Source organism: Ambystoma mexicanum, chromosome 1q (assembly GCF_040938575.1).
Source record: "Ambystoma mexicanum isolate Mex_15411 chromosome 1q, UKY_AmexF1_1, whole genome shotgun sequence".
NCBI classification, from domain to species: Eukaryota; Metazoa; Chordata; class Amphibia; order Caudata; family Ambystomatidae; genus Ambystoma; species Ambystoma mexicanum.
In genome coordinates, this window is record NC_090922.1 from 1409974707 (window position 1) to 1409987181 (window position 12475).

Genomic DNA, 12475 nt, shown 5'->3' on the forward strand with positions numbered 1-12475 from the left:
TATCTAAAAACACTCCAATCTCAGGCCTCCGCCGTTCTTTACACTTATTAGCGGTGGAGGACCGCATTCAATTCAAGATTGAGCGTTTAGTATTCATATGTCTAAATGGACTGGCACCAATTTATTTAGCAAATAAATTAAAGGGGTACCACGCTACTCCGGCTTTAAGATCAGAAGATCAATACTTGCTTACTGTTCTGAGGTCAAACTGTGTAACAAAGGATGATCGCAGTTTTTCAGTCGCTGGTCCCAGACTATGGAACAGCTTGTCCCTGAAACTAAGAAGGGTAAACTCATTACTGACATTTAGAGCAGGCCTAAGACTTACCTATTTAAATAGGCTCTAATCCTTTTATTGTTTCCTTGTTGGTAAATTTTGCTGCGGGCTCTAAGTATCCGACTGATTCTCTGTGTGTGTTAGGTATACGTTTCATCAACACCAGGATTCGATTCAGTTTGTTATGTGCGCAATATAAATCCTTCAACATTCATGCAGTACATTTCTTCTCCTATGCCGACACCCAGATTCTGTTTCGCCTAAACACGCCCTCCACTGATCCGATTAATAAGCTGAAAAACTGCCTTGCTGCAGTCAGTGACTGGATGGCTATTAACTGGCTAAAGTTAAATGGTGACAAGACAGAGGTTTTACTAGTTGGCTCCAATGCGGATGGTCAGCCTTTTTCTTTTGATCCGTGTCCTGAACACTCCCACGCGGTAAAATGTCTTGGGATCAAACTTGTCTACCGGTTACTGGGAAGCCCTGGTTTCCGCAGTCTGCCAGATGGGCTTTATAAAACGTAAGGGTCTAAAAAATAAAATGTCTCCCCATTCTTCCAGCTGCTCTCAGATCAAAAGTTGTTACAGCCTCTATTAGGAGTTCCTTAGATTATTGCACCCCGAGAGGCTACTACACCGCCTCCAAACTCTCCAGAACGCTGCAGCACGTCTTGCCATTGGAGCCCCTAGGCTTGCTCACTCCCGAGAACTTCTGCATCAGTTGGGAAGCCAGTGTAAGTTTCTCTGTATGGTTCATCGTGCTATCCACGGAGTTGGAGCTGAATTCTTACGTTCCAAGATCCAGCCCTATATCCCCATTCGCCCATTGCGCTCAACGACCAAGTTTCTGCTACTTGTTCCTAGATTGTCTCGGGCCAGAGCTGGAGGGAGATCCTTTTCTGTTCTCGCCCCCGTGCTCTAAAACCTCCTGCCTCCTGATCTTCGCAAACCTCAAGAGCTTTTTCCATTCGGTAAGGCTTTAAAAACGTACCTGTTTTCAGCCTAACCTCATTAGTCTCTCTCTCACCCTTAGCACCTCGATACTTTCTGGTTTTTGTGCGCTCTACAAATATCAGATACAATACAATACATGCTGTATTTCTCCACTGCAAGCTCTGTGTAAACAGTAAGGATGTAGTCCCTGAGCATGCAGGGGGAAGGTATTTGGTGATGCAGCACCCAGGGAAGCAGGAAACAATGGTGTGTAATACAATGTAATTTTCACCCCCACCAGTGGGTTTCAGCGCCGCCAGCGTATTGCAGTCGTTGGTGGCAGCCCCCTCTTCCCATCTCTGTCATTGAGGGCAGCGCAGGTCCACCCCCGTGCCCAAAAGCTGGATCTGTGCTCGTAGCATGTGGCAGGGTCTGGCAGATCCGATAAGGAAGTGCTATGAGGCCTTACCAGGGCCGCCGGCACCGTAGGCGAGTCCATGAGAAGTGGTAGGCTGCAGGCAACCATTGCTGTGGCCCAGCGGTGGCGCACCGACCACCGCGTCCGACTCCCGCTGCAGGCACCAGCGGCAGTTCCAGCCGTCAGATGAATATTCAGCTCCTCCTGCCCAGGCATCCCAATCGGGCCCCTGGCCCCTGCTCGTCTTGCAGTTCGGCTTCTCCCTCTGCTCCCAGGGTTCAGAGTGCTTCAAGCCATTGTCGCATGTCCCAGTCATTAGGGTTCGAGGGTTAAATTTTGCAGCGACCACAGCGCAGGTGAGCACCATGAGGTCATAGGCCGCTGGGGTCCGCATCTACGTGATCACAGCAAATCCTTCAGTTGTCGGGCAAATATGGATAACGTGTGGTCTCCAGGACAGTACTTAAATGTCAGTGATCCAGCTATACTTTGTGGATTTCGGCAGGCTGAGCGGGATAAAGCGGTACACAGCAGCTCACCAGCACCAGAGTTCTGTCACCCTGCGGCCATTCTGCTCGGGCTCTCGAGCACCCTCACTTACAACTATGGTATTGATTAATTTGTGGAACACTGTGAAACCAGGCTGGTATATAACCTTGCTAATGTTGGTTACAGTGAATCTACATGCTTGTTAAAGTTCAAAAAGGCTTTTGTCCAGCGACAACAGTAACAAGTGTTGTCTCCAGCAACAAGGCTTGTCCAATGTACCGCAGCTCAGGGTATTCAGATTGTGATAGGAGGAGGAGAGGAAAAAGGGGTGCAGATTCAGATAAACATCAGGTGTTGGGAGAAGGAGAAAGAAGACATGAAAAGGGAGTGGGGTTGGGTTTGTGATAGTTTGGAATCATATTAACCTAGCTCAAGTAGATCAGCGCTGGAATGCAGATTTTGGATGGCAATCCATGGTGATTGTGGTAGTAGGCAGCATTCTTGGGGGCGGATTCATAGTAATCTGTGGGTGATACCAATAACAGCGAGGGAACACCCAAAAGCATGGATGCCTATTTGCCAGTGTTACATTTTACAGTCCAAAGACCAATAATTCTGGCACGGCACTACCAAGCCCACCTGCCAAGGGCGTCAGTCAAGAGTTAACTGTGCAAAAGGGGAATGTGGTAAGAAACATTAAGCAGTAAGGATGCATAGCTGATGCACACATGTGCATACTGTAACTCGTTGGCCTCATACAGAATGGAGAAATCTTGTGCATCAAGATAGATCAGTGTGTGTGGGGCTGTTTGATGGGGTCGAGGTGTGTTCAATCATTCCCATGATGAACAAAGGCTTGTTTGCAAAGGTTATGTTTTACCTTTCCAAGACAACTTCCAGGAGCTTATTCCTAAGACTGCCAAACCCAACTGACAGAAAGGACAGTGTCAAGGCATGCGATTCGGTAAAGTATAAACAAAATAACTTCTTGCAAACCAGCAAGGTTGGTTGCAGAATATGGAGCACTGGGGGTCTCTTAAGGGACCCTACGTGTCCCAATGAGCTATACATGTGCATCTCCTCTAGGGATCTTCTGCTATCCCTACACTGTAAAGATGTTGCATTTATAACATGATAGTCCCACAGAGGGAGAGATTTCAAGCTAAAACTTAGACCTTCACCAACTTGCTTCCTGAGTTTTGTGCAAGAATCAGCTCTATAATTTGCAAAATGTATTCAGACGCTGTCTAGCAGTGGCTAGCAGGCATGGTAAGAACACCATGACAATTTGAAGCAAAACGTAGCTTATGTTGACCAAAAGGCATGCCTGTGAGGCCTTAAACACAGCACTTGAAGAAAGCATGGTCAAGAAATAAGGAATGACCTGGAGAGTAAATGAGTTGAAACTCTTCACTGGACAGGCGTGGTGGTCTATATGCTGGACAGGCGTGGCGGTCTATATGCTGGACAGGCGTGGCGGTCTATATGCAACTGACATTGTTTTCATGCTACCCATTTGGAGCATTCATAAGGTCAGGGGTTGTTGTTATAAGGTAGATATTCATTGACTGCACAACTTTTGTTCATTTAAACATGTATGTGTCGAGATCATACCACCAATGATAATGTTCAAGATGAAAAAATGAATACAAATTTCTCCACTTACTGTTTTTTGCCACGTGATTGCATTTGGGGGTGGGGTGAGACTGGTTTGCTAAATACATTTGACTCAGTTCAATGACATTTGTACAGCAACCCATTTTCAATTTGAGCATTAAAAGCGCTAGAAGACGTACCTAATTTGCGATCAATCTCTTCCTTTGTTCCACCATCAATGGCCAAGGGCTCTATTCTTCCTCCCAACCATTTACCAACTTCATTGTACCAGTTTCTCACGAGGCTTGAAGGCGAGACCACAACGGCTTTCTCAATTTCAGGCTTGGTGTCCGGACTCTGCCGTAGCAGGGTCCACATCAGCGAAATACACTGCAACGTTTTTCCTAGACCCATTTCGTCCGCCATGATGCAACCATGGCTGCCGGGAATCCGTCGGCCGGTCACACAATCCCAAAGAAACTTAACTCCCTAGAGGCAAAAACACAGGATAGTTCTATTAATTTGCATGCAAAGGTTGGAAGGGAAAAAGGGGAGGCAGTTGCCCTCCCTAACAGACCAGTTGTCCCCACCCAAAGTAGTAACTTAAATTCTCAAAACACAAAATAAAGTCCAAAATAGCACGAGGTCAATAAGTAGTGAGAATAAATCAAAGTTATGTATTAACATGAATGATCACTGTAAAATGCTCATTAGCCTAAAACAAAAGGTTCTTCTTAGTGCGCCTCTGATCTCTTTAGATGTTATCAAAAAGGGAAATAATTGGTAAATCAAGAATTAACTTCTCTGACCATTTAAATATATAGGTATAGACTTTCCATGGGAATTTGAAAAGTCAAATGTAGACCTGCTATTTGAAAAACCGGGCTGGTCTTAGCCAGGTGACCGTTATTGAATATGCTACAATACATCTTTAGCGAAAGGTAAAGATTCGTAAAATGATTATTTACCCGAGGTATAATACTTGATTAGAAGCATAACAATGAATTGCCAGAAGCCTATTTGGAGAAACAAACTGTGGTCAGGATTCCTCTAAATGGACAGCAATCGCCTGGCCTGCTAAAAAATAAAATAAATACTGCCCACTTGCAAGGGGCTGTGAGTGGTATTCGGCTGTGTGCCAGAGTAGTTTCTTGCTGCAGAGGCAGTGACATTGGAAAGGAAAGATGAACGGAACATACCGTTATGGGTAGGAAGGAAAAGCGGTGATGTTCCAGCTCCTACCCAAGCTAATCTTTTATACAAAAAAACTGCTTAAATAAACACTTCCTACCCAAATATCTCACTCTCAAAGTAGGCGGCACTCTTTGGAAAAGAAAAAGCATCATGTTCATTTTCAGGGCGAGTGATAATGGGAGCATGCTTCATGCTCCACTTATCACCCCCGCTGCGCAGAAGGGGCAATACTAATCTTCCTGTGCATTTATACTGGCTGGGACTTCTACTGCTCCAGATGCAGTCTACAAACAGGAACTGAAAATAAGGATTTCAATTTGTAGTTAAAGTATGCGTTTATTATAACTTTGTGCACTCCCACGAGGGCCAGCAAGGTACGAGGGCCCATAACTCCTGCTACGGCACTCGGGCGCGGTCTATAAAGCTATTAGAACCCATGGCCGAACCCAAAAAAAGGTTATGAAAACATTATATTTCCGATTTATTATATTTGTTTGGGCAACTTAAATATTCCATGTGGAATATTAAAGTTTACAAAAAACATGAAAAGTAACATTATGAAAACATGTAATGCTTATTTAAAGTGCATTATTAATTTAAACTAACAAACGAAATAATGACATATTTGTAGGAAAATGACATTTTAAACAAGGCCACGTAAGGAGGGTGAGGGGATGAAGCATTGTTAGTTAGTGCACGACTTTCCAAGCTATAAAACCCCCCAAAAAACACAAAGCCAATTTTGCGGGCTACACGAAAGCTCCGGGACCATACCGGCTCATATAGACAGCACATTGACCAATGGTTAACAGTTATTCATCTGTCCAGGGTTCTAATTAAAATTACATGTCCGTCAATACGTTCCCACCCTAGTGGCAGCAAATTAAGTATAAATAAAAATGCCTCCGAATACCGCACACCAAAACAGGTAATTACTGCATGTGGTATTGCTGGTGGCAATTACGTAAAACCTATAACGATCCGCTACATCATTTTTCAATGATTCAAATGCCTCATTTTAAATAGAAAGTCCACAAGTCATACTTCTCTTTGATGAGGACGTAAAATCTGACACAGAACAGGGTCCACCACAACATGGACTGGTAATTTCTCCCTGAAATATAAACAAACAGTAAAAAAAAAAAAACAGAACAGCAGCAACTGAAAGATGCATGTGTAACAGTGCATGATTCTCGCAATGCAAATCCATTATTGCAAATACATTCCCAACATACCTCATTCCCTCTATTCTGAAACTTAGTGCATGAGAATACATTTAATGATCACAGAGGTACACTTCAGATAATCCGCAGCCTGTAGACCCCTTCCTTTAATTTTTCACAATGTTCTGTTCTTTGTAGTTGTGCAATCGTTTGAAAAGGAATGGGCCAATCTGGGTCCATGAACACAAGAACTAACTCGGATATGCCTGCATACATTAACCAAAATAACCCCCTCCCCAGCCCCCTGAATGACTCCATTACTGAACTCTTGCGCACTACTACCTTCTAAGTAGAACTTCTGTCCAATGAGCGCCTTCAGCCACTACCAGATAAACTCGAATTCCCTCCCCCCGGTCTGGTTCCTACACACTGGTTTTATATTTGTTAAAATATGAATACGCTACGTGCACCACTCCTATAACCAACGGTGCTTTAGCAAAAGCACCACCCACACTATGTAACCCAAGTGCCAGCTCGGATCTCCGATACAGACTGTAACTAAGCAGAATACATGGGCATGTAACTTCATCCCGTGCTTCCTAGTACTGGTGTATATGCCACACCTTTGCATTGTATCCATTGTCTTGTTTTGTTCTTCCCAGGCGCTTTGAAGCAGCACACCAGCGATTGAGAATATTACAAAACTTAAAAATAAATCCAATATGTGTAATTGGTTTCCATTTTGCAACTAATTCCTCTCCTCATGAGATATTTCATTAATCATCTCAATATGTCGAATCAATACTGTACACTTTTTTTTACAAAGGGGTCCACTGTCAGCGAGCCAACAAAAAAAATCTACAGCACATACAACTGAAGTATACCTGAAGAGCTAGATAGTATTTGCGATAGATTCCCATCTGCCCTGAGAATACTAGGTTTTCACAGCATTTCAGGAGCTCTGGTGAATGAACTATGCATCACGTCAGGTCTGGTAATCAGGCTCACTTGGATAAAGTGACGTGTGCCTTAAAACAAGGTGTTAGTGGTTTCTACTGTGGCTGACCATTTGTTACGATAATCGGAGCCGATATCTCAGGCGCATTTAAGTTTTAACTGCTGCAATAATGCAGGAGAATATTTAAAGGCAAACCAATGAAGGGCTGCCATCGATAGAATAGGCCAAATTAATTAGGCCCATGTGGAAAATGCGACTGCCATGTTTTCTGCCAAGATGTTCGCTTCATGCAGATTTCCGTTTTGGCTTTTGTGAGGGGGGATTCTTTTTTTCATATTATTCACGCTTTGCTTTCCAAGTGAATTTGCTTGAACGTGAACCATTTTATCAGCCCAGTTGCAACAAGGACTCTTCTATCTAATCTAGTCAGAACTAGATAAGACTGAGCTGATCCAATCATATCAATACGCAGCCAATTACGAGGCCTCCTTACCCGCGAGTTGGCGAACTGACAGATGGGTGTATTCTTATGTGGAGATACTTCGCAATCTGATATTTAACCCATAGAGGCCAATTGCGAAGAAAGGTATAAGGGGCGGGTGCTTTCTAGATTTCTTGGTGGTGTCCTGTAGAGTTAATGTTCGTTCTGCAGATTTGCTATGCACCATTAAAGATGTTTTACCAGCCTTCCGGTATCCCTGCCACTACCGAGGTTGCTATGGCGACCAATAAGGTAGCTAGCTGATCTCTGGCACCATTGTATTTTACTGCTGTGCGCCCTCTATTTGACACACCAGCCAATGTTAGACATCGGATTCCCTTGCACTACGTGTTAATGATTTGGCAGGAACCCTGCATTTACCTAAAAGGTTTCTTGCACGGTTCCTCGCTTCCCTGCGACATGCACTCTGAATAGACTAAGGACTTTCATTGATCTGCACCCTCCCTTTGCTCCAGTTATGCTTTCCTTACTCCTCTCTGACCCGTCCTTCAGATCCACCAAGTGAATGTGCTCACTGGCTGGCAAAGGCAGATTTCAAAGGATGGCACTGGACCATACACTGAGCAGTTGAGCCTAAACTCCAGGGGGGAGCTTTCAAGGTAATGTAATCACATATAGACTGGTTGATCCCATGAGGCAGGGCACGTGGAAGCGTAATCAGTCAGGGCGTAACAACTTAGGCGAGCTTGGTTTTGCAGTCTGTGATTTTTCCCTATTTGCATTACTCTCTCCTCGTGTGGGTTCCCATGGATTATGGCCTCTGGAAAGTGTCGTGAAAGAGGGTGTAACATGCGGTAAGATGTAGTGCTAATTGGATTCTAGGAGTGAGCCTGAAAACACACAAATGCACCATTACTAGAATAGGATCCCACTACCATAGGGTAAAGAGATTTATCAGAGAACCACAAGAGACCCTTTCCACGACTTTCTCAGCAGGACAGGGATGCCACAGCTGAAAGAACTCTGTGGCTGCCTGCCTTAGGACTCTGACTATTGCACCCAACTGGCCACAGTTGGGACAGTGCTCCTGTAGGTGACTTTGCGCGCGTCCCTTGTGTAAGAGGAGCATGACAGAGCTCCATCTCATTTGGGTTTGTGGACTGCAGCACACAGTGTGTTGAGTCATGAGACACACAACATAATTTAAAAGTAACATTTTCACTTTATATTTCCCTTATGCTACCATCGATTTGCCTCTTTTGTGATATTCCTCCTGCAGTACACGCATCACACGCATCAGTTTACCTGTGTGCCTACAGTATGTGTCCAGCCTGCTGCGATTGTGTGATTTTTCGTTTGTACGGTTGGAGGGATTAGCACGTTTAGTTTTTCATAAAGCCTTGCAAGGATATTACTTTTCTTTTGGTACTTGCAGCATGGATGTTGCTTGGAAGCCTCTGCTGCCTACTCGCATCTCGGAAAAGCACAGTCTGCACTGGGATCATGCTACCAATAGACAAAGGATGTCTACTATTTATCTTGTACTTGCTTTACCTTTAAGACGAACAGGACTGAGCTAAGTTGTGGTACAGTTTGAGTATAGCACATAATAGCTAGGCTTGTATTTGTTTAATACTGGGTTCTGCCAGTTGCTTTTCAATTGCACCTTTTGCTGGAAAGGCATCACACAGGAGGGCTGCTTGCACCCCAAAACATCTCTTCCTAATGCTCATTACTACTACCCCATCCTGATTAGCTCAACAGTATATTACAATACAGACCTGTTACCCTGGAGCGGCTGGCGGATTGGCTAATAGAAAACTGCATGTTGTCAGACACTCAATCCGCTTTCCGTACAGGCAGTGGCACGATACAGCAGTGCCTTAACCTGAATCTCATTTTAGAAACACATACATGGGTTCTGGATCTTCCCATCTACGCTGCCTTGATGGACTTTATAGCGGCCTTTGACCACGTTGATAGGAGACTATTGTGGAAGTCCTTGCGAGAGATGGGTGCACCGGGCCCTTTAATACAGCTGATAGAGTCACTCCATGAGAATGCGAGGGCCTACGTACGTTATGGTCAGGGTGGAGAACTCGGATTGCCTGGTTGTACAAAAGCTGATCCGCCACGGGTGTGTCCTTGCCCCAATCCTTTTGAACCCATATGTAAATTGTCTTGCTTCTTATATGGGGTCTTTAAGTATCATGTCCCCCTATGTGGTGGCAGGAGATTGGCAGCGCTCAGCTTTGCTGATGACGCTGTTCTCATGGGCAAAACTCCTAGATCACTGCAGCCCCTGATCATCGCGTATGTTAAATACATGAGGGAGCGGTGCTCGGTGTCATTAGTGGTAAATGTTTCACCATGTGCTTCTCCAAGACACCCAGACGAGGCCCGCAGAGGCTTCTGGAGGGAACAAGGTGGAATGTCGTTCATTCTTTGATTATTTAGGGAGAAGGTTCAATAACAGATTGAAGTGGGATACTCACATTACTAGGTGAAGTGTTAGGATGAGCCAAACCACTGGGGGAAACCTTAGATTAGCTAAGAATCTAAAAAGCTCCTTTGTGGAACATATGGTCAAGATTTACGAGAGCAAGACCATACCCACTGGCACCTTTGGGTGTGAATTATGGAGGTACACAAGGGCCCCCTACCTACAAAAACTGGCAAATGCATTTCTAAGAAGTATGCTTATGCCCCCCCTCCGCCCCTCTCTCAGCACCTGTGTACTCCATGCATTAGGAAATCGCCATTATCTATTTGGCGGACATTCACTTTGTGAGACCCATCTCACAGGGGGCCACACTATGGGCGGGTACTCACAGCCCTCTGACAAAGGACTTAATAATGGAGCTAATGACCTAAAACGTTCATAGCCAGGTTGGTTAGACCTATAAAATCCTTGTTACTTAAGCTCTCACTGGCTACCTACTTCTGTGACCTGGGCAAGCTGAAGGGTCTGCCCTGGTTAAAGACAGGGCTCTGCACATTCTGGCATCTTTAAGGGAAGATAAAATGATGGCGAAAACACAGGTCAGGGCTTATTTACTGGAAGCCTTACATAGCGGTCTAGATGTACATCAGCGTCTGGTGACCACACCTATGCAGAAAGCACCTTTGACGAAAGCCACACTGAACTCTCTACCTGTGGAAGCTGTGACTCAGTCTTGGAATTCTAATTGGGGAGAGGATACGGTTAGGGAGTTTTACAAAAGCCCACCTTTAGTAGGTCTTTAGTAGACTCAAACATGGGACTTATCTTAGGAGGAGAAACAGACACCAAAACTTACATGAAAATAATGGTTTATTTTATATATACAACAAGGTAAAAGGTGATTCTTCAGAAAGGTAAGTACTATAACACACAATAAGCAACTAAGAATAACCAATGCAACATTCACAATAATAAATCACTTATGTAATACCTGTAGAATGGCAGTATGCAAATAAAAGGTAAGAAAAGCTTTTCTAATAACTTTCAGAATATCGATTTCAGGTACGAATGGAGAAAACAAAACCAACATAAAGCAGGAAAATAATTGTTATTTCACATAGGATAAACACTTTAGAAGTCCATCACTATCTAGTTAGGAGTGTCTCAGAGTTAAGATTGGCAAAACAGGTAAGGCACAAGCTTGTAAACGTCAAAAGTTCCAGAGGTAGTCTTCAGTAGTATGTAAGTAACACTCTTTGTTGGGAAACGGGTCAGGGACATCGGAGGTGTTAGGCCTGGCCAAAAGTGTCTTTTGGCGACCTCCCAAACACACGAGTCAGAACTCCAGCAACACATGAGCAGCAAAGCAATTCTAGGTAGATTTTGCCTAGAGTCTCACAGTATCTTGAACATAGCTTGAACGTTAAGAGGATGAAGCATGACGTCCCCCCGATGCAGCAGCAGACCCGGTCACCGGATTCTTGGTCAGTCAGACAAAAGAAGGGACACAGGAATGCATCTCGCAGCAGCAGTCGAGTGAAGAGGCTCTCAGCAAATTATCCTTCGGGGGTTCTGTGATTTTGGAGTCTTTTCCAAAGCACCAGGGAAGAACGGACACTACCAGTCAATTTGTCTCACTTTCTCGGTCCAGCACTCTGATGAGGGGACTTCAATGAGTGGCATCTTACCTCTAGAGGTCTGGAAGGAGTGCACCAAAGTTTTGTGAGGATTTGATCTTTGGAAGGCAATGCACTACACAGTGGCTACAGGTCCCAGGGTATTGGCGGTTTTTGCAGTTCGTGAAGGTAACAGTTCATTGTGGGATGGCTCGAAATGCAGGTCATCTTGAGACTGATTGGACCCACCAGCCTAAGGGAGAGAGGAGTCCTTTTCGGGGCTCTCCAAACGCTCAGAAGAATGGGGTCAGACAGCAGCAGTTACACAGAAGGCATCTCTGGTCTGTAATTGGCTTCAGGCTTGCCCCCTCTTCCTCCGTGTCGTTTCTTCAGTTCCAGTGGTCAACTTATCTTTCTACAGCCTCAGAATCCATGCCTCTTATGCAGGAAACCAGCCAGTCAGGGCCCATGCACCATTAAAACTGTGGGTAGTGGCTGTCCTTACAGGACAGCCAGCCTCCCAGTTGGAATGGTTTCCAGGCAGGCACAGCAGAAGACAAAGAACAGCAGAGTTTTGGAGTCCTCACCCGTTTCCTGCCCTCACAGACACACTGACGCCTTGGCGGACTTCACAAATAGATCCCACTGAAGATAAGTCAAACAAGGACCTCCCACACCCTGCACTGCAGAAGGACCAAGAAGGAACAAACTATCTTGAATTGATGAAAAAAGAACATAGTCACCATTGAGGGTGATGACCCTTCTTTGCACTATTGCAGCTGTGAGTACAACCTGGGAGTAAAAATGGCACAAGGGTAGGTATGATAAATCCACGGCCACCAGCCATTCAGATTTGCTTGTCACTGTAACCAAAAGGTAAAGGAGCAGTGAAAAAAGGGATACAGTTAAACCCTCAGCACTCCACATAAGGTGGGGTGTGCGGA

At 44.8% G+C, this 12475-nt stretch overlaps 1 protein-coding gene across 3 annotated transcripts in view; it reads right to left on the bottom strand.

The window, feature by feature from the left end:
- Nucleotides 1–12475, bottom strand: part of RAD54L (RAD54 like) — a 454404-nt gene that overhangs the window by 256786 nt on the left and 185143 nt on the right. For all 3 annotated transcript variants that reach the window (XM_069642281.1, XM_069642283.1, XM_069642282.1), the window contains 2 exons: nucleotides 5954–6023; nucleotides 3916–4204 (listed from right to left, as the gene is read on the bottom strand). In XM_069642281.1, coding sequence (XP_069498382.1) covers nucleotides 3916–4204; nucleotides 5954–6023 — 359 coding nt within the window. The remainder of the gene's footprint in view (nucleotides 1–3915; nucleotides 4205–5953; nucleotides 6024–12475) is intronic.